General features: G+C 36.3%; 1 protein-coding gene across 1 annotated transcript in view; it reads right to left on the minus strand.

Annotated features, from left to right (window-relative positions):
• Positions 1–6,916: 6,916 nt before the first annotated feature.
• Positions 6,917–27,086, minus strand: part of Slc30a4 (solute carrier family 30 member 4) — a 29,614-nt gene continuing 9,444 nt past the window's right edge. Inside the window, exons 3-7 of the mRNA XM_074065872.1 lie at positions 15,576–15,729; positions 14,241–14,439; positions 13,457–13,562; positions 11,948–12,082; positions 6,917–11,098 (exon numbers count right to left, since the gene is read on the minus strand). Of these exons, the coding sequence (XP_073921973.1) occupies positions 10,944–11,098; positions 11,948–12,082; positions 13,457–13,562; positions 14,241–14,439; positions 15,576–15,729 (749 nt within the window). The 3' untranslated portion in view covers positions 6,917–10,943. The remainder of the gene's footprint in view (positions 11,099–11,947; positions 12,083–13,456; positions 13,563–14,240; positions 14,440–15,575; positions 15,730–27,086) is intronic.

Genomic DNA, 27,086 nt, shown 5'->3' on the forward strand with positions numbered 1-27,086 from the left:
ACTAGTACTGGTTGTGTCTATACAGGGGGCCTTGGGGTACTTCAGTGGAGGAGATTCAGCTCATGGGAACTCCTAGTAATCTGAGCTCTCATTCTGTCATTGTGACATGGTACAGACACATCTCCAGTTAGATCTCTTTCTAGAGAAAAACTATTTTTAGGCCATGACTTATGGGTGTGGGTATACTGAACCGAAAGGCTTCCTAAGAATTTTAGTTCCTTCTCCTTATGACTAGACTTTCCCCCAGGACATGCTTTCCAGAAAAAGCCCCAACCACTGGCTTTCGATGGAAGGAGAAGGGAAGGGGCCGTGATAGGGTGTCATTCTGAGCTGATGGCATGTTCTGTGATGGTACAGTTATGAGTGATTCATTTGTGAATCAGACCCTGCATCCTACATGTGTGTTTAAGTCTGTGACTTTGAATTTGTGTATAGGGTATCTGCAAAGCTTCTAATGAGGCCAGGGAAGCTCAGGAAACCAAAAAGGGAACAACAGGTCTAATGACCATTTGTGGAACAAATGCTGGGCACTTTGCGTGATTTATCTCATTTTATTCTCACCACAGTCCTATGAGGTCAGATAGTCTTATGACTCCCCATTTTACCAGTGAAAAAATTGAGCCAAAAGATGTCAAGTAACTTACTCAAGGTCACACCAACTGAACCTGGGTTCAAACTCAGGACTAGTTCTTCCCCACCTAGGAGAAGGTGATATACATGAAACAACCATGCATAAAATTGAGTTTCTCTCCATCCTTAGATTAATCCCTGATGAGAGATCTACCTGAATCTGACTTGAGAGATGTTTGCAGTTTCTCTGTCATGGAGTGGAGGACGGAGGAAAGAATACTGTGCTAGATGTTTTATGCATGTGATTCTAATAACCTCTAAAGCAACTCTGTGAGGTGCAGGATGTCACTCTTGTTCCTTTGCCGACACTGCCAAAATCACACAGCTGTGAACTAAGCACAGCTGAAACTGAACCCACGGAGGCTGAATCCAAGCCCTCTCCTTTGCACTGCACTGGGCTGTCTCTCCTGAGCGTCTCACCCACAAAGTGTTCAAGAGAACGGGTAGGAGGAGCATAGCTCCCTTAGGGTCTATTTTGTGAAAAACCATCAGAGAGGAGCTGTCAGCTCTAGGAGCAATGGGGACAGAGTGAGGGAACTTGTACATTCATTTAGGAATTATTGATAAAGTAGGCATGTTCCTGTGGTGCCCTTCCCCCACATCCCTACCCATCCAACTGCCCAGGAAGGCAGGTTCTTACTGTGGCGCCAGGGTGGCTGGCTAGCACTACAGGGACCCTCTGAGAACATCACTAGATAATTGCTAAGGTTGGTCCTGGCTGTAATCTGGTCATAAAGGCTAAGAGCGTGGATGCTGGAGCCTGACGATCTGGAATGGAATCCCAGCTCTGCTACTTATCAGCTAACCTTAGGTGATTTTACTTAACCTTTCTCTGCCTCAGTTACCTCATGTGTACAACTGGGGTAATACCAACTCATATAACTGTTTGATGGAAATCATTGAGTTAATATCCAAAAACCTTTTAGAATACTGTCCAGCACGCTAAGTGCTCAATGTTTTTATTATTGTTACTATCAATATTATTAAACAGAAGCCAGACTGAGGCTCTGCAACACAGAGTAACTTGTCCAATGAGACACACCCAGCAAAGCTTGGATCAGAACCAGTCCTTCTGCCTCTTTTTTCTTTTTCTTTTTCCCTTCTACTTCTTGTTTGTTTTTTAGTGGGGCTGGGGTTTGAACTCAGGGCTGTGAGTTTGCAAAGCAGGCACTCTACTGCTTGAGCCACACCTCCAATCCATTTTGCTCTAGTTATTTTGGAGATGGACCATGCAAACTGTGGTCCAGTCTCAGATCTCAGCCTCACAAGTAGCTGCGATTACAGGTGTGAGCCACTGGCACCCAGATCCCTTCTGCCTCTTACCCTATCTGTGTGTATGTACTTGGTTAAATGTTTTAACAGTAAGACTAGAGACTAGTGATTTTAAAATTCAGCAATAGTTTGAAAGGAGTGTGAGCTATTTCTCAGTTTCAAGCTAAAAATAGTCACCTTATGAATTCATCTTTTAAAGAGTATTTCATAATGACAAATAGGCTAAAATTGTAAGTAACCAGTTTAGTACTAGCACAGGGCTCAGAGAGACAATCACATCCTATAGGTGATAATAACTAAGGGCCATTAGTTGGAGTGTTTCAGAATAATAGCTATTTTTTGTTGTGGTAGTCTTTAGAAAGAAATAAAACAACCACAAAGACTTGTGTAGCTATAACTGCACACACCGTAAGTATGAAAACCCAATTCTTCGTAACTGGGAGATGGCTTCATGTAATTCAGTTACATAAAAGAGATTAGCTCATTGATGGCCAGGGGCAGGGTTCTTAAACAATTTCTAAGCACAAATGGATATTTAATGAATTATGTTTCCAACAATTGGAACACTTACTCAACCCTCCTGTGACCCCCACCCTGGAGTTTCAAAGAGGAGATGTAGGTCCTGCTCCCGGGTCTCTGGGGGAAAGTGGAGGTGCTCCATGACCAAATGATGGAGGAGAGCATGAGGACTCCTAATTCACACAGGGAGGGCAAGAAAACCTTCTTGGGAATGATGCCTGTAGAGTCCTTAAGGAGGAGTTGGTTTTAGTGAGCTAAGGAAGTTGGGTAAAGATCTTCCAGGTAAAGAAGGGGCAAAGGAACAGAGGGTAAAAAAGTTTGCCTTGCTCTGGGGGTTGCACCATTGGTAATGCGCAGAGTCAAGTGAAAAATAATAAGTAATGCACTTGTGAAAAAAAATTAACTTGTGGGAATAACAATAGCTGACATTTGAGTTTTGTGTGTTCATAGCACCTTTCTTATATAGCCTATTTAATCTGAATAAAAATCACATTAGGGGACTGGCAGAGTGGCTTAAGCAGTAAGAGCACCTGGCTAGCATGAGTTCAAACCCCAGTACTGCAAAAAAAAAAAAAATCACATTAGTGATGGACAATTATTATCCCCATTTTACGGATGGAGAAACTGAAGCTCAGACTTTAGTAACTCCCCTAAAGTCTCACTGCTGAGGAGAGTGGTCACAGTCTGTTGTGTGATCTCACACAATGGAAACATCCATGCTGTTTGAAGCTACCTGGTAACTAACCCAGATATCAGCTGGATCTTGCCCAGTCCCCAGCCAAGATGAGGTCAGCTTTAATCCCCAATTCTGTGACCTGTGGGAAGTTCAATGCCTTCATGGATATTTCTGTGAATTAGCAAAGACTTCTGCTTTTATTTTTTTCCAGCAGGTTCTCATCCTCCACGTAGCATTTCTGAGCTGTTTGTCTCTGTCCTGTGCTGGTGGTGACCCAGTTTTAGGCCTAATCCCTTCTTGACACATCTTCCCTTCCCTTTCCCCAAACCATGTGTGCATTGACTTAAGATTTGGGGAATGGCTATGACCAGTGGGCACCATAGAACGCTCAGTGTAACATGGAACTGCTCCTCCCCATCAGAGAAGTGTGGATGAAACATCCCAGCAGCAAAGCACTGGCTGGCTACAGAGGGAAGACCAGAAGCACGGCACAGGTGGCTTGGAGTCGTATCCGTGAGGATTGAATGGAGAGAGGAAGGAATAATGACAGGAAGGTACTGATTGGGTGCTATTTTGGTACCCCTTTCCCTTCCCAAGAAAAATTTAAACAACTCAAGTAAACTTTTGGCTACATTTTGCCCAACAGGCATGTAATTATGTAATGTTGAGTGCTCCTAAACTATTATCTTCAATTAACTTTTATACATGTTATCACAATACTTGGTTGTGATTTTAATTACATCGGTCTACACTGAATCCCTTTTGAATTACATGTTACTATTTTTAACTATATTTAGTCTGTGACCTTGTATTTCTGCATTACAACACTACCTATGACTTTGGGCAAGTCACCTAACTTTCCTTGGTAAGGATTATAATGTTCTTTGAAGGACTGTTGTGAGGATTGAATAAAATAATAGGAAGTACATAGCACAGTGTTTAGAATGCAGAAAGGGCTTAATAAATGCTATCGATTATTTCTCTGGTTAATAGAAAACTGATTGTAGTTTGGCATGGCTGACATGGAAACAGGTTAGTGCTGGTGGAAAGAGGGTATGGCTGAGTGGTAAGCAGTGACCAGATCAGGACTTGGAATGCCATTACCAAGAGAATGGACTTCATCCTACAGATCAGTTTCTGAAGCTATTCCTAAAGGGAAACAGGTGTTATCTTCCATCTGGAGTATGGACAAGGCCCAAGATGCCCTCTATAAATGTAACAATATTTCCTGATTAAAAATCCACAGTTTTGTATTCTGTTCCATGGTAGGGAGGTGTCCTTTCAAAGGTCAATTCTTAGTTGAATGATTACAAAATAGATGGCTTTTGGAAGTAGTTCTCATCTACTTTAGGGGAAAAAAAAAAAAAAAACAAAACACTTTCCATGAAGTGAATCTGCTTTTTGAGATGTCCCAATTTCAGTATCATGGTATCTTACAGATAAAAAATGCTTCTAGAACCAAATATATATCAATGGCTAAAACACTGTAAATTATGTAATACTTTGTCTTAGGGTTTTTAAAAATATCCTATGCTTTGGAAAGTATTCTTACATAAAGAAGCAAAGGGAGGATGGAATGGACTTGTGTTCTGATAAAGTTCAAACTGCAAATTGATTAAGAGCCTGGGGGAACTAGAATTTTCCCTGCAGCCTTCACAGGCAAATATAATAGATATTTCTGGTCCAAAACACGTATCATATTCTCCCAGGTCCTTCTTCACACCGTGACTGAGGCCAAACATTGTGTGTGATCACTGTTCAGACAAGTTTCCCTGTGATCATTTAAGCTGTTAGCAGGTTTCCTTAGGAGAGGAAGTAGGGGGGGAGTAGGGTGTGGTCACATCTTCAAATCCTTGCAAAGTCTAGGGAGCAGACTAGGGGCTAGCCTTGCTTTCGTGAGGTCCCTACATATTTCCTATTTAAAAAAATCCTACTCACTTACTGAGAAATAGCTCAGTATTTTGGAGAAAAACCAGCCCACATACATTTTTTGTTTCTGTATTGTCAACATTTTGTTAAAGTGAACAAAAGTATAAAAAACAAAACCCACAAGCCAATATGTGGAAACCAGGAAGTGAAACACCAACAATAAGAATTTGAAAATCAAACCACAACAAATTTTTGAAAAGTCTGGGACAGCAGACATGGCAGCTACTTGGTAATTCACAAAGTATCGTTTTGGTGTTTATTGGGTATATACTTAGACCAAACTCTGCTGTTTATAACGTTCTGTAAGTCACATGCTGGTCTGTTTAATCAGATGCTGCTTGGAAATGTTATCTTTGGTGATATTTCACTGAGGCTGCCTGTTTTAAACCCCCTAATCTACACGATTCATGGAGATTTTATCATCCTAAGGCCTCATACTTCCTATTTATGCTTAGCCTTACTTCATAGCTGATAGCAAATTATAAGGGGACCATACCTGAAGTTAAAACATAACCCATATTATTCAACTAATATATTAAAGCTGAAAGTCTACTGTAAGTAAGAGCTTATTAAGATTACTGAAAATTAGAATTTAACATCTGACATGGATCAAAAAAATGACACATCGAAATAGAAATACAGGTAGGTAATTAAATAACTTGTAATATCTCAGTATTTGTGTCAGTATAACTTCTTCTCAATATTACTCCTTTTCAAATACAGTTAAGTCGTTTCCTAGGTAACTTGGAAACTTCAAAGAATGTTATTTTAAGAGCTTGAACAACCAATTTTTTAAATCTTACTTAGCAGTTAATGCTATTTTTCATTTGTGAGCTCTCAACTGACAACTATCCTAAAAACATTTTCATTTCCTTTATTTTCTGTTGAAAAGTGTACTTAAAATGATTGTGGTGATCATGGTCCTCTGAGAAAACCAGATAGTGGATGTTAGACAGGGCATATAATACTAGAAGTCTTGCTACTTTTGTCTTGTATTTCTGCTACAAATCCAAAATGGCATACAAAAGAAAAAAGGTCAAGGAAGGGAAAGAACCTCTGGTAACAGATGGCCTTAGGTCTGCCTGTCACAGAACCTCCCAAGTGGGCTGGAAGAGCTCCTGCAGGCATATATTCTTTTTTAGCTTTAAAATGGTACAACAGTCTACACCAGGGCTGGTAAAACTTTTCCTCCTGACTTCTAAGAAGTAGACATTTTACATTTGTCACTACCCAACTATCTCACAGTGGCACGAAAGCACAGATAATATATATGTAATGGGGTAAGTGTGCTGTTTTCCAATGACACTATGTAATTTATGGGCACCAGAACTTATTTGAAGTTCACATAATTTTCACATATCATGAAATATTATCATTGCACTGACTTAAAACAATCTAGAAATATAAAATCCATTTTTAGTTCTTGAGTCAAACAAAACAGGCTGCAGACCAGCTTTGACATGGTCTGCAGTTTGCTCACTCCTGTTCCACACTATTGGAATCATTAGGTCATTCTGCTCAGCCTTCTCTATGTCCTCACTGATCTTTCTCATTTCTGTCCTTTCTTCTTGCCATTGTTGCTGGTATTGGAGGGATGTTGCAAGCGTCTGACACCAGAAGAGAGAGGTTCTTTTAACATCTCTTATCCTATCTGGAAGAATAATCAAGAGGGCGTTACACTTTGAGATTATAAATCTAGATAGGTTATTATCTATTTCCCAATCACTTTCTTTTTATTAAGAATGTTTTGGACCAGATGTGTGGCTCAAGTGGTAGAATGCCTGCTTTGCAAAGTGTGAAGCCCTGAGTTCAAACCCCAATCCTGCCAAAAAAATTTTTTTAAGGCTTATTATCATTACTGAATAAAAAGGACAAAAATTTAAGGGACTGTACATTTTCATTTTTTAATAAACCACATGGCAAAACAACACTTTATTTAATAAATGTATAGGAAATTACAATTTGAAAATTGCAAATACAGTACATATACATATAATTTGCTCTTAATTACATGGACAAACCCCAGCTTCAAAATCTAAAATCAATCATATGCAAAATACTTGGTTTCTGAAGGGGCATATGGAAGAGTATATACAATTTATTGAACTGTGATATGGCTTATTTAATAACATTTAGAGAGGCAGAAACTTTTCAAATATACAGTGTTTTCCACGAGGAAAACTGACATACTGGCACATTTCAATTATATGCTCATGTATTTCAGAATAGTCTTAATTATGCCATTTAAGTTGATCTTGTCACAGATTTAACTGGGAAAGTCTCCATAAATGTTTTCCAGTCTTAACAAAAATCAGAAAATATTTGCTGGTCCTCACAATGTGTTTGGAAGAGCAGCTTAAACCATTTGTAAGCAAGAACACAATGACTGGTTGGCCTAAGTGCACACACACATAATTCAACACTGAGGAACTCCCACAATTTCTTCTCTCCAATTTGCATGCCCCCATAACATCACAACAACATACCCACTGGCAACCTCTAAATCAGATCGGAACCCCTGGCTGACAGGATTCACATGACCCAGCTGGAGTGAGGGTTTGCAAACAATATTCTGGCTACAGAGCTATTAGGTTTCACCAACCATCTGGAGATCAGATTTGCCTCCCCTCAATACAACGTATAGTGAGATGTCACCGTTTATTTACAACTAAGCATGGTTCAAAGACACACTGAACCAAATGAGCTAATCTTTTATTTGGGACACATTCTGTAACTTTAAATTTACTAATGAAGGTCAGTAAATAGCAAAATTGTCTGAAACTTTAAAGATATGCAAATTCTGTAAGAACAGCTCACTGTGATGAACCAATTAAGATAAATACATAAAACAAAAATAAATGTAGGTAAACCATGCTTATTTCAGAATCAAATGATTATTTCCATGGCAATATTGTGAGTGGTTGTTTGAAAGATGCCACTCAGTCTTGCTGACCATGATCATCACAGGTGTCTGTGTCTCACATACTCCATGAAGTTCAGTTTGCAGAAATCTAGATCGAGAACAACTGCCTGTTAAAAAGGTTCTTTTCCACCTGGAAATACATTTGTAAGCAGTGCCTTGTCTCTGAAAAATGTTTTTCCTCACATTAAAATGCTACCTGGGACACTGGGTTGAAGAGATAGAAGAACACTGAGATTCATAAGAACAGGAAACTTGGTTTTAGAGAATGGAAATAAAGCACCCAAAGTGGGAAAAAAATAATAAAAGAAGAAATTTGGTAATTTGGCAAACAATACTGATGGGATCTGTAGTTGAGAAAATCTTGCTCACATTGCATAAGGCATGGCAACTGGAAATGTATGTAGGAATTATAATAGCTTCTAGTTCTGCATTATCAAATCCTTCTGAAATATGCCTTCTTCAACATTTCCATTATATTTTTTTAAGGCAGCAAGAGCATTAGTAAAACAAGAACTCTTCCTGAAACACATCAAAAGGCTTTATCTGGCCAGAGTTGTGAAACATAGGTAAATGTACACAAGTAACTCATTATTTGCAAGTATTAATTAGGATACACAGCACTGAAGAACTGCAAAGTTTTTATGCTATTATGTTTTCTTGGTGCAAAATCAGCAATGCTATGTTGTCTACCCAACTCAGCCCCTACTTTTCACAGGGCAACAGACAGCTCTGAGAGCTCAGCTGAGTTTAACTACCACATGGTTGTAGTTCAACAGGTAAAGGATAGACTAAAGCTACCAGAAGCTCTGCAGTTCCTGCTTGTAAGCTAATGTCCTTCTCTGTGGGTTTTGTTGTTACAAAAAGTAAAAGAAATCTATCAGTTCTCAAATCTTGTAGACCCAGTACAAAAACGAAGTCTATAATTCTTCCTACAGAAACAAAGCATAAGAAACTTTATGTGTACCTCACTTTAATCAGAACATAAGATTTACAAAAATTTTCTGTTTCTGTATTTTACAAAAGGATCCTTTTAACCCGTTAAGTGGATTTTTAGACTGTTTTGTCAAATAATTTTTTTAGGGAACGGGAACAGGTTTATATGAAGAGCCAGATGTGCCTACATAAGATAAATTTTGTAAGAAACAAGCCTAGTTGATATGGGAAAATTAGCATACAATGCATATTTTTCCCCATTTCTCCTAGATACCCAAAGTCCATAAGTGACCAGGTATTTACTGAAATGGCTCTCATTTATTCTTACTTCTATATGTGGGAGTATTTTATATTCTGAAATTCTAAAATCCAAATAATTACTTTACGTGGATTCACAATAAGAATCCCATACAGTAAACTTTCAATCCAACAAATACATACTGAGTTTTATTAGACATCCTCAGCCCTTTTATTAATAACATCAATTCCCAACAATCTTCTAGGTAAATCCAGGTTCTCTTGTAGGTAAAGTATGTGGTAAGATGAAATCTGCTTCCTACTCCATTTCTAAGTCATTTGGCATGCCTATGTAAGACTTCAATTCACAACTTGTCTGGTGTATTGTTGTTTTACTCTGACTCTCTGGGGAGCCAAGAACCATATAAAGTGTCCATGTTGAACAGGGGAACAGGGAATCCTAACGTGCATAAAGATAGTCTGAAAAACTAATGACTGCAAAATGAAAGATGAAAATTTACAGCTTCCTCTTTAACACAACGGTTACCGATCGGGTTGTCTTCAGTTTGGAAATGTTTATGCTGCTCCCTACAACACAGATTTAACGCCCATGCCTGCCTACCCCAGTGCATGCATGAAAGGTCAAAAACTCTTACCTTTTCTTTTCTCAAAGTACCATCTCCTCCCAACCTCTCTGAATCTTTCTGCTATGGTATTACTGGAAAACCTCAAGATTCTATCTTGGGGTTTCTGGAGTGCACAGAGAATCCCTAACCCATATCATAAATCAGAAATTTCCTGTGGAGTAATGTGGTCAATCTACGTGGTATCATTATGAACTGAACCTTAGCCCTGTTGAGTTTCTCTCAAAGGCACATACAGATTATCTGGTGTAGAGACAGGAACCAAGGTACCAAACAAACTGTAAAATGCTGGCAGTTCTTAAAGGGACAGAGGAAAACAGCTTAATTTTACAGTCTCTTACTGTTCTTAAGACAATTCTATAAATAATAAAAGTGATTTTAGGAAGACATAAATCAAACTCCACACCCCATCCTCCCCCTTCTTTATTTTGTCTTAAATAATCATATGGAAATTTGAGGTCTGCCATTCAGAATTGTATTAAATTACTTCCTAAATAATTTAATGACAATGACCATAATGTGAAGATTTTGTTCTGACAAGATTATAGGTAAGAAAAAACATTAACTTTGAGATTCAAAACCCAGTAATATCTGGAAAAACTTGTTTATCAAGCATAACTATAACATTAAAACTTATTTGTGAATGAAACAGTTCTGAAACACTTTAGGAATACATGCTTATTCCATTCTCTGGATAATTATTAGAACTTTCTGAAATCTGTTGAGAATAATTTCAGTAAAAAGAAAGCAGCAATTCCAGAAGCTGGATGTCAAGATTACATAATTAAAAAAAAAATGCAACTCAGTTTGCTAGCACTGGCTTGATATAAAATGGCCTTTAAAAAGTATTTTTAAATGCTAATACTGAATTTTGATGCTTCCTTTATGACATGTACAAATCAATGAAGTATGGTCTTGGATTGTCTTCTATGAGGTATCTGTAGAGTTACATCTCATTCTGTAAACAGTTCTTTAGAAACATCTTCATCTGGAAATCATGAAGTCTCATTTTACCATTAACAGAGACACGCATCATGAGGCTGGAGTGATTGTTTTGAGATACTGGTGATTGATAGGGACACAGCTGTCAGGGTTCCATTTTCTCACTTAAGTTTGCATTTATTGCTCTCAAGTCTGCGACTGCATATAAATAAGGCAGTAGACCCCAAGACACATAAAATCAGGGACTGGAATTCTGACAGTTTGCACAAGTTCTGTTCACTTCTTGCCTGTAACTCTGAAGCTGAATAGTACATTTATACATGCCAAATGTGTTCAATAATAAACTCTTTGCTTTGGACTGTACTTCCTCCCACTTAGATGAACTTCCAGGAACTGCAATGTGAAGAAAAAAATCATTACTATTCATTATACTACTTACATATTTGTGAATAAGATACAGGGAAAAAAAACCCTAAAAACACTGTAAACATATTTTTATTAGTCTAATTTTTACCCACTCTAAGATACTCCTTTAGCGAAGTCGGTTTATCAATCCAGAATTACTTCTCACTACACCAATGTCTCCAGTCTACTCTCAGGTAGAAAAAGAATACTAAGCAACCAGTATAAGCCTGCCATCAAAAGAGCTTATGCACTTGAAAAAATAAACCATTTCAATTAAAAAATTTTGATTAATAAACTTTGATTTTTAAAAAGCATCAATCAGTGAAATCACTTAAATAAAAAGAATCTTGTTTTTAATTAGAAAAGAACATGGTAAACATCAATTTATGATATCTCCTCTCAAATAAGTAAAAAATTATTGTTCTGCTCTGAGCCCTGGGTGCTGGTACTCATGCCTGTAATCTTAGCTACATGGGAGGCTGAGATTGGGCAGATTACAGTTTGAGGTCAGCCTGGGCAAACAGTTCACGAGACCCCATCTTCAAAATAATCAGAGCAAAATGGACTGGAGGTGTGGCTCCAGCAGTACAGTACCTGCTTTGCAAGTGCGAAGCCCTAAGTTCAAACCTCAGTTCCACCAAAAATAAACTCCAAAATAAAAAAAATTATTGTTTTGCTATCAATAGTGACTTGAACCTTACTCAACCTTACCTCACTCCTCCCTTACATCTTTTCAGCAGCAAAGTCTTTCTACTCAATTATAAACTCAGATGTTTAGTTCCAAAGATAGAAGTCCACAAACCCTAGGCAGGCCAACATTTACCATCAGGAACATACTTAGCTGCATGTGAACAATGGCAGTGGATTTTCCTGAAGTGAGAGACCAGATATTCAAATCTTCCACAGAATATACATCTTCTATTTTCATCAAGGCTTCTTTGATATAATCTACATTTAAGTGGCTTGGTACACCTGTATTAGTTCAGAATATATAATTTATATGTAAAGTTTACTTCATAAAAAAAATTTTACACTACATCCAAAGAAAACAAATGACTTTGCCAAATTCAGTTTAAACAAACACTTTAAACTATATTAAAAGAAACTATGTTCATGTTTTTATAAAAAATATAGGAAATGTATAAGAAGGTTAATAATACTCTGTTAATCCCCACTAAAAAGGAATATTGACCAAATTAAAATACTTAGTTTAACAGATAAGTTAGAATAGGAAAAAAAAAAAAAACATCTGATAATTGTATACCTACTGTTGGGATCTTCTATTTTTATGCTTAAATATTCTATCAGTAAGGCAAGGATGTCATAAATACAAGGTCACAAGTTAAATGGGATTAAAAAATTAAATAAACCATTACATATAATTGCATTAAAAATCAAAAGTTATATTCTTGTCCTAGTTCCATGGTTCATTAGCAGCATGATCTTAACCAAGTTATGTTACCCCTCAGAACCCTAATTTTCTTGTTTGTAAATGAGGATATTTGTCCCAGTGTCTGCTTTACTTATTTTGCTTAGCTATTGTAAGAGTCAAATAGGTAACACAGTCCTTTTTTGTGATGGGTTTTTTTTTTAATTTTTATTTATTATTCATCTGTGCATACAATGCTTGGGTCATTTCTCCCTCCTGCCCCCACCCCCTCCCTTACCACCCACTCCGCCGCCTCCCTCTCCCCTCTACCCCCTTGATACCTGACAGAAACTATTTTGCCCTTATTTCTAATTTTGTTGAAGAGAGAGTATAAGCAATAATAGGAAGGAACAAGGGTTTTTGCTAGTTGAGATAAGGATAGCTATACAGGGAGTTGACTCACATTAATTTCCTGTGCATGTGTGTTACCTTCTAGGTTAATTCTTTTTTATCTAACCTTTTCTCTAGTTCCCGGTCCCCTTCTCCTGTTGGCCTCAGTTGCTTTTAAGGTATCTGCTTTAGTTTCTCTGCGTTGAGGGCAACAAATGCTAGCTAATTTTTTAGGTGTCTTACTTATCCTCACACCTCCCTTGTGTGCTCTCGCTTTTATCATGTGCTCAAAGTCCAATCCCCTTGTTGTGTTTGCCCTTGATCTAATGTCCACATATGAGGGAGAACATACAATTTTTGGTCTTTTGGTGTGATGGGTTTTTTTGAGATAGGGTCTCCTGAACTATTTGCCCAGGTTGGCTTCGAACCTCAATCCTCCTGATCTCTGCCTCCTGGGTAGCTAGGATTACAAGCATGAGCCACCTGCAGCTGGCAAAGGCATAGTTGTTACTGAGAGTGTTGCCCTAACTCCTGATCTTGGCTAGGAAAGGAATAAATCTACAAAGGGGATATTAGTGAGATCTTACCTTCCAATATTATAACTACTGTGTCCCAGATGATGTGAAATGTTGTGAAAGCCACAAGTAATGAAAATATGTATGTACAGATGGGATCAGCAATCTTGTATTCCGGCTAAAAAGTAACATGAAAGTTGTATGATTAAATGTAGACATAAAACAGAATATAAAGCAAGGCATAGTTCAGCAGCACTGGAGAATATCTTTAAAACTTAGATGCTGAAGTTGAGAAATATCTTCACTCTTTCTTAGATTGTTTAAATGACTATCTTCATTAGAACTATTTCTATTAGGTTAATTGCTTATTATACTGTTCTCCTTTGTGCTTTCTCTAAATCTTCTACCCAGAATCATAAAATATCAAAGTTGGAAGGAGTTTTTATCAGCCATCTGGTCTAAGCCCCTCATATTAACTCAAATTTTGATGCAAGGGACTTGTTCATGTCTTTAGTATTGGCAGGTTTTAGTATTGACTAAAACCTGGATCTCTGGATTTCTAGCTCAGAGTACATTTTACTATGTTCAATGACAAGGCTTAAAATTGAGTGTTACAAAGAAGTCTCTACCAAAGCCAACTACAGATACAGATAAGATCCCTGGTGAAGTGATACCATTATGTTTATTGCTAACAAAAAGAACAATGCTGATGGTCAATTAAGCTCACACAAATGCAAAATGCATAGAAATGCATAATGCATTAATATCTAGCATTCTACTGATAAAAGACAACTGGCTTCATTTTTAATGCTGAAATGGAATAATTTTGAAAAAGGGAAATTAGCAATCATATTACCTTGAATCGTATGATGTATGCAGCTATTAGTACACCAATACTCTGTACCAAATCCCCTAAGGCATGTACAAATGCAGCTCTCACTGCCAAACTATCCTGTCCATGGCTGTGTCCACCAGAACCTGTGGTAGAAGAATTTGAAGGCAGGGAATGGGAATGGGAGTGATGGTGACCAGACTGGTTCAACAGAAACCCCATTCTGTTAAAAATAAAAGAAAACATTATTAGTTTCCCTAAAATTGTTGATAAAAAATGTTACTAGTTAGATATTAATAAGGCAACACATTCATGTAATAATTATTTGAGCACCTGTTATGTATCAGATACTGTTCTAGGTGCTGGGGTCAAAACCGTGAATGAGATAGGCCTATCTCTTTTGGTCCTAACTCCCTAAGTTAAAAAAAAAAAAAAAAAAAGATGTCCCTAACCTATGGACCTTAGGTTCTAGTAGGAAAGGCAGAGAAACAAATACATGTATACATATGCCAGTTAATGTCAAATGCTCAGAATAAGCATAAAGCAGTGCAAAGGAAAATAAGGGGTAGAGGAAGAAGAGTCATCAGAGACGGTCTCACTGAAATTCCAAGTCAGGAGTGGTAAAATGTTTTAGGCAGAAAAATAGCACATAAAGACTCTAAAGTGAAAAAGTGCTCACGAACTTGAAAAAGGACAATCACTGTGGCCAGAATAAAGTGAGCAAAAAGAGCTAGGAAATGAGTTGGAAAGGTACACAGGGTTTTATTTAAAAGGTTACTGTGGACACTTCTGATTTTATTCTAAGTATGAATAGAAGCCACACGGCAGTGACTGGTACACTGTGGCCATAGACTATATTTGGCTTACTATTTCTGGAGACAAGGTTTATTGGGATACATGTTCATCTGTTTACACACTGAATATATCTGTTTTTGTTCTGTGATAGCAGGGTTCAATAGCTTGGACAGAAACTGTGTAACTTTCAAAGTCTAAATATTTACTTTCTAGCATTTTTTTTTGTGTGTGTGGCAGTGCTGGGGATTGAACCCAGGCCTTATGCATGCCAGCAAGCCCTTGATCACTGAGCTATACCTTGCTGCTTCTATCTAGCCTTAAAAGAAAAAGTTCACTGACTCCTGATCTAAATGATTAAGTTAAACACTAAATACTTTGTCCTACTTAAATTTTGGTTGTTAGACAAACTCCAGTATACTTGAACAAGCTAAAAAGGAATTTATAATGCCCCAATTTTTATTAACATTTATAAGAAAAATTAATGTTCACAGTCTGAATGTGCGTATAATATTCTCTACATTCATAATACTGAAAATATCAATGTGAAAAAAATACCAAGCTTACATTATATTAACTGCAACTCCAACAGCTGCAGTGATGAGCATGATATCGCCGTTTATTTCATAATTCATGTGGATGGTTCTTTGCACAGCTTCATATAAGAGGAATCCCATAAGTATATATACCAACAGCACACTAATCATAGCCGACAAAACCTCTAGAAGGATACATGTAAAACATACATATCTTCAGAACAGTTATTACACTTCATATCAACTAAATATTAGTTTTTTTCTTATATTTTCTCTCCCCTGTGGAGGTAAAAGCACTGTATTGTTTTTTTAAAGGAGTTTTTATTGGGTTGGAGACTTTTGTTTTGTTTTGTGGTACTTGAGTTTGAACTTAGGGCCTAACGCTTGCTAAGTTCTACCACTTGAGCCACTCTGCCAGCCAACTATACCATTTTTGTAACATTTTTTTCTCATTTAGAAAGTATTTGGGGGGGGGGGATGAGGAAGAATGATGGAGGGGGTGAATCTAAGATATACTATTGTAGGCAGATATGTAAATACCACAATGTATTCCCCTGTACAACTATTCTATGCCAATAATAATAAAATATTTTAAAGTATTTATAGGCATGAATGAGCTGGATCCTCCACTAATTTATCTCTACCACTTCCCATACTTCTCTATTTCAATTGTGTACATTAATAGACCATACATAGGTAAAAATGACAAATAAAAAAAAATATGACTAGACTAATGTAAAAAGTATATACTTAATGAATAGCAAAGTAAACAATCCATAAAAAATGGGCAAGGAACACAAACAGTGTTCCTTTTTGGTCATTGTAGAGATGACCAAATTCTTAAAGTCAATCACAATGAAAGAGATTCAAATTTTAAAAAGATTCCTTTTTTTTTTTTTCGGTAGCATTGGGATTTGAACTCAAGGCCTCACACTTAGTAGGCAGGCGCTCTACCACTTGAGCCACTCTGCCAGCCCTAAAGATTCCTTTTTTACTTTTACTAAATTGACAAAAACTTAAAAGTTTGATAATTCTCAGTTAGCAAGGGTATACTGGTAGAAGGAAGCATCAAACAGTTTTATCTTTTCTGAAAGCCAATTAGCAAAAGTAATCAAAATTTAAAATGCACAGTTCTTGTATTCTTTGACTTGGCAATTGTACTAGCAGAGGCATCTCCATATGTACAAAGACATCTACAAGGTTTTCCACTGCATCACTATCTGCAGTATCCAAAACACATTTGGAGACATGTTTAAGGTCCCCAAAGAGGAATTCGTGGATAAAGTTTGGTATATACATACATAGTGGGGATATCAGACATCTACTTGTTTAAAAGAAAACAAGAAAAACAAAAATCAGGCAGATACAACAAAGACAAGAGAGCATTACATCTGGAAAGTGGCACCAGAAGCTTGGAGACTTTATTTTTCATTTTGTTATTTGTGGTAATGTTTGAAATGTTTCAAACTTTTAGAACACGTATTAATATTAGATCAAAGAAAATGTAAAACATTCAAAGCATGTGAGTTCAATGTGCCTTGACCTAGGTATTCTCTCCTAGTAATCATACACACATAAATGCAACTGAGTGGCACAGCGCACAACAAAGCACGCTCTGAGTCAGTCCAAGTGTTGTACATAATAGCAAGTGACTGGAAACGACAAGAAGCAATTAGTAAGGGTCTGAATACTACACAGATGGGAAAGTAAGAATAAGAAAATTTATTCTGATAAGGAACAATTTTCAAGACACAGTGTTATGTGAAAAAAAGCAAAGTATACAACACCGTTGTACACTGTTATACAAATGATATGGTATTATCATTTGTATAAAAAGGAAAAAAGAACATGAACAATCAAACACAAGTGCAATCTCTGGTCACCTTGGGTAAAGAGAATTGTTGGGTAGGAGTCAGGGATAACTTTGCACTATGTAAGTTTTTGTGCCATTTGAATTTTCTGCTATGTGAATATAAAGTAAAAATAATTGTCTTTTCAAAATAATAAAAAACAGGGTAATGTGAAGTACATTTTAAAATATGATATAAAACAAGTACCAGCACTCAAAACAATAAAAGCAGGAAAATACTTTTAAATAAAACTTTCCTTTAGAGAAAATTGACATTATGTAAAGTATTAAAAGGTAATAATCTAGAAAACTGTTATATGGGACGACTCATCATCACTCCAAGGTTCTAAGTAGTTCAAGAATACTGGACTTTGATATGTTTTCATTCCAATTTATAAATTACAATGCAGAAAAATTATCTAGTAATTAGAGGGTTTTTTTTCTGACACCTAATTAATTTAGCTAAAACTCCTATAAAATCCTGAACATCAGCAGAACAGATGCTGAAGTAAGACAAAAAACACATAATTCCTGTTCAAAACTATTGTATACCTATTTCTGACATACTAACCATCATGCTTTGAAAGAGATGTAAGAGCAGCAGAAGACAGAGAAAAGGTCAGTTGAAATATTCATATTGTGGAGGTTTCCATATTGAGCGTAGGTTGTAAACCTCTTTGAGGATACAGACCAAGTCTTATTCTAATGTCATGTTTTTCATACTTAGAGGTCTGCTTATAGCTGGTGCTCAAATATTTATGGATGAATTTGTAGAACAAAGTTAGTCAAAGGTTGAGCAAGGAAAGATGACAGACGGCTATCCAAACCAGAAGGTTAGCTAAATATGAATAGAAGGTTATATACTAAGTCTCTGGTAACAAGTAAATAGGTTAAAAGGTAAGTCATAATCCAAATAAAACACATGGAATTTCTTAAATTATAACTGCTTATGGTAAAATACATACGTATATAAATAATATAAAGAAGAAATAATTAGAAAAAAAATTAAACTCATGTATTAGTGGTAGTCCCTTACCAGCAGAACTTTAATAAGGCTAAAGCTAGCAATTGGTCCACCAGTTTTTAAGATGTCTTAACCAACTTTTCTTTTTTGGTGATTCTGGGGTTTGAACTCAGCACCTTGTGCTGTGCACTGCTATTTGAGCCACATTTCCAGTCCTCCAATTTTTAAATGCACTTCACGTTTATAAAGATTCATAGCCACATAAAAGATGTGTCTACAACAGGGAGATGTGATTAAGAAAATGTAAAACCACTGGTGGAGTGGATCAAGTGGGAGATTACCTGCTTAGAAAGTATGAGGCCCTGAGTTCAACCCCAGTGCACCCAATGCAGCCCCTCCCCAAAAAAAGAAATTTGAAATCAATAAATAAAAATTCTTTCAAAACTGTTTATAGTTAGCTTGACCCTACTTTATAATTTCCACAGGACAGTTCAGTTTATGCTTGTTGTCTTGGGATAATCATTAACAGTGCCCCATCTCACTCTTGTAAGAGTCTTGGTTTAGATGATAAGTTATATAGATTGCCTATAGGTCTGTCAGATAAAACACTGGATGCCTGGTTATAGTTGTACTTTTGATAAACAAAAAAAATAATTTCTGGTACAAGTATGTCCCATGGCAATATTTCAGATGTACTGAGCATCCTGGGGTTGTGTATGTGTACTAAGTCTGGTAACCTCATATCCCAGGGATAATTTTCCTTAACACTTAAAATTATCTCTTTGTGAATTCTCAGATACACAAAGCCACATTCAAAACAAAGTTAAACAAAAGTCAAGCAAAAGCACAAACAGAGCTCCTTGGCAGACTCCCAGCCTTAGAAGGTCTAGTGATCTCCCGCAGCCTGCAGATGAGAATTCGGCTCTCCACGCCAGTTTTCACTTATGTGATGCCACTGCAGGGATCGTGATGTGTGCCTATGACTGTCAGTAACCCAGCTGGATTCCCAGAAATTCCTCAAATGGCATATTATGGTACTGCTAGCAATTAGAAAAGAGTGTGTCCCATAGTTTAGTTCACCTGGCTTAAAGACATTATTTATTCTAAGTATCTGTGCAAATGTCTTCTGGACAGAGTACTGATAAATGCAAAAGAAAAAATCTGAAGTAAGTTTCTTGGGCTGAGATTTACACTTTAGAAGAATAAGACATAGACAATACTATTTAGTTAAAATGCTATAATAGTAGCAATATGATCATTTATGCTAATAAAACAAAAAGTTCTTTCACTATGAATAAATTAAACTTTGGTGAAATACCATGGATAGGACTAATGAGCACTTAAAAACTGTCTTTCACAATATTTTTAATGTGATGGAATGTGAATAAAGATAGACAAGTTTTTTCCCCAACATTTAAGAGATAAGACAGCTTTCAATCAACAACTAAATTATGACCTGTTCCAACCTTCTCACTCTTGCTCTGGGTTTATCATTGCTCACATAGCTTACAATAAAGCTTTCCAAGACAAAAGAAATGCAGATCTGATGAACTTTTCATTTTCTTAAAGGAGACCTGGAAACTTTCACAATTGGAACCTTAGATTTCTGTAAAAGTTACTACTCCATTAGCTTTAGGTAAACTTGAATGGTTATATTTAAATCTATATGGAAATTTATCATAAATTAAGAACTCTTGAAAGATATTTTGTGGAAATGCTGGAAGATCTATTACTATAGTAGTTCTAACATTTTGCTACTTTACACATATATAATTAAAGCACTCCATCTGATTGAACTGTGCACTGGAGGGGGGAGTAGGATGAGTTGTGAATATGTGCTTTTTACTCTAAGGTCACTTGGGTCTTTTTTTGTTGTTGTTATTGTTGGTACTGGGGTTTCAATTTTGCATACAGAGAATAAACAGTTTGGGTCTGAATGATTAATTAATGCTAAAAGAAAAATCAAATGGGAGAAAACAAAGATGATTATAAAGTTTTGACAGTGCCATAAAATATGAAAGTTATTTATTGTATATTTTAAAACAATAAAATGCCAAGATTTCAAGATTCATATGAAAAATACTGGAGTCCTTCTTTATTCTCCATCATAGTACTTTATTCTTTCTCTTCATAGCATTTACTAAAATTTGATTATATCTGTGTTTATGTGTTTATAGTACTTCTGTATGTCTCCCTACCCTATTCATTATTCATTCATTTAACAGGTAACTATGGGGCACCCATTCAATGAATGAGTAACTATCTGCCTCATCTATGTAAACCATACACAATCCAAGTGTATGTTTTCATAGGTGCTGCCCAAATGTACTGGCCTATCATAACTGCTGGCTTTGGTAATGCTAGGATGCCAATAATGAGTATATTTCACTGAAATGATAAAACATTTGTCTGCTGTCTCAAAGAACTTTATACAATATGGCAAGCATCTAAAGGCATAGTCCAAAGGTCTTTAAAAAACAAACAGCCAGGCACTGGGGGCTAACACCTGTAATCCTAGCTACTTGAGAGACAGAGATGAGGAAAACCATGGTTTGAGCAGCCTGGGAAAAATTTGCAAGACCCCATCTCCAAAATAACCAGAGAAAAAATGGACTAGAGGTGTGCCTCAAGCAGTAGAGCACCTGCTTTGCAAGCATGAAGCCCTGAATTCAAACCCTAGTCCCCCCCGCCCAAAAAAGGAAAGAATTCTCTGTTCCACCTTCTTTTATGCTATTTCTCTTTTCTAGATTCTTCCAAAAGAAGATAGAAATAAAACAGAAGGAAGAACAGTGGGCTATATTGGATCTGCCTAGGACTTCCAAGTTAGTATTTGTATTTCAACTCAGCCACAAAGATTCCTACTTCACTCAGACTAAAGATACACAGGATTTTCAGTAGCCTGCTGTCATCACCAGAATGCCAAACTAAACGCCAAAGTTTGTGTCATAACTGGTAGCTTTGCTAATGCTAGGATGCCAATAATGAGGTCCTCTCACTTTTATTCTAAATAATCTCTCCTACTCCCTCTATTCCATATACCTAACATGCCAAGTACTCTCAAGTTTACTTAAGGCTATTCAATGTGTTAATCTCATTCATGTCTTCCTTATGCTTCATTAAAAACTCCTATTTCTAGGAAGTTCTAGAACTCTGTTCTTTTCCTATAAAAGCTCATGTGTTGTGATTAAATTTCCAACAAGAAGTGAATAATTATTAGATATAACTCTTATCTGAAATATGAAGGAGCTGTTCAAATGAATCACAACTAGGGAGAAGAGATTATGATTATTTTTGAGGCATGCATGAAATTGTTTTTAGTTGAATTTACTTTCTGTTCCTTAAGCATCAGAGGACAAAACAACAAACTACATAAAATTGGCATGGTAACCATATATCTGCCCAGGACAACATGTTATCTAGCTTTATCTGCCCAATGTCTTTGCTTAGCACACACTGCAATGAAAGATGTCTATACATCACTTTGCCATTAATCTAGGCTGAAGATTTACCTTATCACTGCACAACTATTGCCTTCTATTCCAAATACAAACAACTCTGCTTAGTACAGTTCTTCTATATGATCACAATTTTTAAGCAGTGCAATCTGTGCAGCTCAAGATCTGGAAGAAAAGTCACATAAGTAGTCAGTTACTTTCATAATCCACAAAGAAGGTTAGAAGCAGAAAGCAAGCAAGGGAATAGGGGAGCTGTTCTCTGTAGAATGGCATTTTCCCTTTTGGAGATAATCCTATTCCTCCTAAGGATTTGTGGAATGTCTTCCAGTGTGGTATCATTAAATTCTAACTTTTATTACCTCTGAGAATAAGATGACATGCCAATAATAAAATAAATTCAGACATTTAAAAATAATACATATGGCTCCTAACCTGCTCTCGCTCCTCCCACAGAAAGCTGCTATTATGGCTCATTGTAAAGAAAAAGGAAAAACCTAAATTATTTTATACCATCTACAGTTTCACGTAAAGGAAAAAAATATGGAACAAAACTGACTCCTGGGATAGCCACTTTAGCTTGTGCTGCAAATCTAAAAATACCTTTCTCTCACCTGGAGTGAGAGAAAAAAAATTAACTCTTTTACACTGTCAAAAAAAGATTCCAAAGACCTATGATTTTTAAAGCACATCTTAAAAATTTATTTAACCATCATCAGGGTGAATCATCTTACTTTTCTCCTACTACCTAGAGCAGATAGTTATGTTGAGATAGTAAGAACTCGATGAGGGGGAGAAGGAAGGTAGGCCATTTTGGAGCATTTGAGATAAGAAAAGTCTGGGTGAAATGATATGCTGGCAGGTAAAGGAGCAAAGAAAAAGTAGAAGACTGGAACTAACTTGCTGGGAATTTATCCTGTGCCAGTACCATGTTAGGTGCTCTGTATTTCTTACCACTTTATTTTTTTCACAATTCTGAAATATAGGTATTATCACCCTTATTTTACAGAAGAAATTCTTACTTAGATTAACTCACTCTCCAAAAGATCACATACATCTTAGATTTGAATCAATGACATCTGACTACAAAGTGCTAATATTGTAAGCACCAAGGCAAACAACTAGGACCAGCCTTGCTAAGGCAGAAATTTCCCTCTGATTAACTTTTTTCTGCACCCAAAAGGATTTACAAATTAGGGTGAACCACTCAGCTATGTTAAGGATTAAATAAATTTTAAAAACATAGTCTGTGAACATAGCCACAGTCTTAGGATTATAGGTAAATTATCGTTCCAAATATTTTAGACCCAAATTTTAAAAAACACCCTTATTCCCAGTTTAAATTTGATTAATTTCCCCCATACAAATGATTTGAGGATCAGGAGCTATTATAAATAATCTCTTCCACAACTTCTATGTCTTTATTTACTAAGCCTGAATATGCAACAATTCAATCAACAATCTTTTATACAGCATTTGTTAGTGCCAGACAGAGTCAAGTATTACCTATTCCTGACCCTACTTCACTCACGGTCAGGAAGGCGCGGTTTTATGAAAATTGCTATAAATGATGTAAGAAATGCTATTAAGTCCCTATAAATTGTTGTGATGACACAAAAAGGAAAAAAAAACTTAAGAGAATGATACTACTATATCTGACTATCATTCACAGACCCAAATCATTCTTTATATAAATCCAAATTCGTAAATAAATAAACCAGGGGGGGTAATTTCTTTATAAAAACATTTCTTCTTTACATATTATATATCAGTGGCTTTATAAGATTTTATTGATTAATAGGTAACTGATACATAAATTTCAGGAAATAAATCCATTTGTCTGTCATGACTTTCACATACCTTTATAGGGGTAATAAGTTTTTATTGAATGTTATAAGATAGTCTGAATTAGATTTATCATTTGTCATTTGACATCAAGGACAATATTATAATTGAGTATTACAAAGTCTTATAGGAGGAGAACCAAAGGCATAGTTACTCTAAGAATACTATTAGTAAACAACTAGTTAAACTAGTTACCCTAGATAAACTAGTTGAAAGAAAACCAGAAATTGGATCTCCTTTTCCTCATTTAGTGTTTTCTTCAAGAAAAGCTAATCTTTGTGTTATGGAAGAAATAAAAAGTATTCTTTCTCACTCCAGAACATTTACAGGAGCTTAAAGTCCATAGATTGTACTAAATACTGTAAGTTAATTCACTCTCTGTAAAGAATATTCCAGAGTCAGTCTAAACTGTGCATAAGGAACTGACAGAGTAAGAGAGAAAACATGAATAGCCTGTATTGACATCATTGCTTTACTGTCAAGTAGAATTGTCTCTTCAATTTCTTTCATTTCTACCTTGTAAAGAAACATCCTAATCATTCTCATTTGATGAGAACTCATTGTGTTTGGTACTTCAAAAGTATTCCCAGGCATTAATCAGAATCCAAAATAACCAGAAACTTAAAAGAAATGAAGCAAAAGTAGCAGGTGACAAGAAGCCCTCCTCCCTGATTCCACTGGGCTCACAGTATTTTCAGTCTCTTAACAGGGAGTATACACTCTGTTTTATCTCTGCACCTAAAACGAGTCAGTGTGATTTGTTACACAGTTATGATAAAGTTTAACCAAAAATTGTAAAGATTGGATAATCCAAAGAACTTATAATAGACTTTCTGTATACACATATATGATACATCTATTGAATTCACTTTAAACTTTTTTTAGACAAGAATAAATGAAGCTGGGGCTGGAGGCATGGCTCAAGTGGTAAAGCACCTGCCTAGCGAGCACAAAGCCCTGAGTTCAAACTCCAGTACAGCTATGAAATAAAGAATGAAAACTGCTTTTGAAGTGCTACACATTGTTCTAAGTGCTTTACAAGTATTAATGCATTTAATAACCTTAATAACTCCATATGGTAGGCACTATTATCAACATCCTTTTATAAACAGGAAATGATGAGGCAGAAAGACGTTAGGTAATTTACCTAAGGCCACATTGGCAGGAAATGAGGGAGCCAAAACTTAAGTCAAACCACTGGTCTCTCTGTTACCTCTCATGGGTACTTGTAAAACCAATCAAAAGTATCTAAGCAGTCAGGCGCCAGTGGCTCATGCCTGCAATCCTAGCTCCAAGGAGGCAGAGAGCAAGTGGATCACAGTTCAAGGCCAGCTCAGGCAAATAGTTCTCAAGAACCTAGTTCAAAAATACTCAACACAAAAAAAGACTTGTGGAGTGGCTCAAGTGGTAGAGTACCTGCCTGGCAAGCAAGAGGCCCTGAGATCAAACCCCAACACCGCCCCTCCCTCCAAAAGTATATAAGCAATAGTTCATACATAAGTAGGAACCAATAAAAAGCCTATAGAGTATGTGATCTTTTAGTGGAAAACACATCCAACATAACACAGAACTAACATGACAAATATAATTAAACCACAGCTTGGTATTTACTAGTGTCAGGGTGTTTGGAATTTGGTTCTTCAACACAGAGTACATTTCTAACAAATCTAATTTTCTGCTTCCTCAAGCAGAATCCAGTCTTGTTCAAAAGAAGAAAGTGAATACTGTTTTTATCTGAATAGGTAGGTGGTCATTCTCCATTTTTGAAGCTCTAAACTTCTCACCTGAGATTTTATATACCTCTATGTGTATAAAGTGACCTCCAGGAGGTACAACTCTGTTCTGCCATGTACCCAGGTCTGAAACTGGTTTTATATAGTATACTGCCTTTGCATAAGAAAGAGTGGTGAGAAGCGGAATATGAACATATTCTGAAAGGGTAGACCATAAACTAATTAAAGTGGCTTATTAATATGGACTGAGGTAGGGGGATAAGGTAGAGGGGACAGAGTGAAATTGAGACTTCTCTGAGAGGGTGAATATGGTGGAAATATTATGTATTCATGTATGAAAATGGAAAAATGAGATCTGTTGAAACTATTCTAAGAATTGGGGGAAGAGGGATAAAGGAGGATGACGGAGGGGTGAATTTAACTAAGATATATTGTAAGCACATTTGTAAATGTCACTATGTATGCCCAGTACAACAATATTATGATAATAATTAAAAAAGACTTCTCTGAATAAACCTTCTTCTAAAAAATATTATGTGTGGGCTGGTCAAGTGGCTCAAGGTAGAGCGCCTGCCTAGTGAGGCCCTGAGTTCAAACCTGGTACCACAAAAAAAAAAAAAAAAAAAGACAAGAAAGAAAAAAATATATAGTGACTTTTGCAACATGTTTTACATACATACAAAATAAATTAACAGTACCACAAAAGCCCAACCACTTTCCTACACTCCATGCCATCAAAACCAAACAAAATTCAGCAAAAATAGCAATAAAGCAGAAGTTTCAGAGGAGGACTCCTTCTACAGTGTTCTTTGGGACCTAAATCTCAACAGGTCACAGAGCTGTTGTGTTTAACTGTGGCCAGTGTAAACATATCTCAGAATTTCAGAACACTCATGATGCAACAGTACTTTGTGAAACTCAGAAATACCAGCTGCTTTGATTTACAGCTTTATTCACCAAATGCTATATATCTTTGTTTTGTTTTGAATCCTCAAGTCAACACAAGTTTCTGCTTCCATTATTTCTACCGTTACTTAAAACAGTAGAATAAAAATGAAACAAGGTCTGTATCTAGATACATCCTCATTACAGCTTGTAATACAAAAAAGAAAAAAGAAGATCCCAAAAGTGCAGTTAGTGTGAAGTCTGAGTAACTCCCCAGCTCTGGAAAACACTCAACTACCTGTTTTTAATAATTTCCTCTTATATTTAGAAGACTTAAAAAATTGAGATACAATTCACATAAGATAAAATTCCCCATTTTAAAAGTGTAAAATTCAGTTTTGTTTTGTTTTGTTTTTTTAGTATACATACAAGGTTGTGCAAACATCACCACTATTTCTAGAATGTCTAACACCTCAAAAAGAAATTCCGTATCACTAGGTATTCCCTTTTTTTTTTTTTTTTTTGCTGGTACTGGGGTTTGAACTCAGGGCCTACCTGAGTTCCAGGCAGGTGCTCTGCCACTTGAGCCACATCCCCAGTCTAATTCCCTTTTATTTTTGAAGTGCTACTTTTTGAGATTCTTAATAGCAGGCCTTGGATTTCACAGATTGTTTTTCTATAGTTTTTAACTTTTTCCTCCAATTCCATTTTATCTATATTCTGGGATACTTTCTTGACTATATTTTTAAAGAAATTTAAAAAGAATTAAAGATTTCAGCAATAATATTTTCATTTCAAATAGTTTTGTATGTTT

This window comes from Castor canadensis, chromosome 2 (assembly GCF_047511655.1).
Source record: "Castor canadensis chromosome 2, mCasCan1.hap1v2, whole genome shotgun sequence".
In the NCBI taxonomy this organism is placed as follows: Eukaryota; Metazoa; Chordata; class Mammalia; order Rodentia; family Castoridae; genus Castor; species Castor canadensis.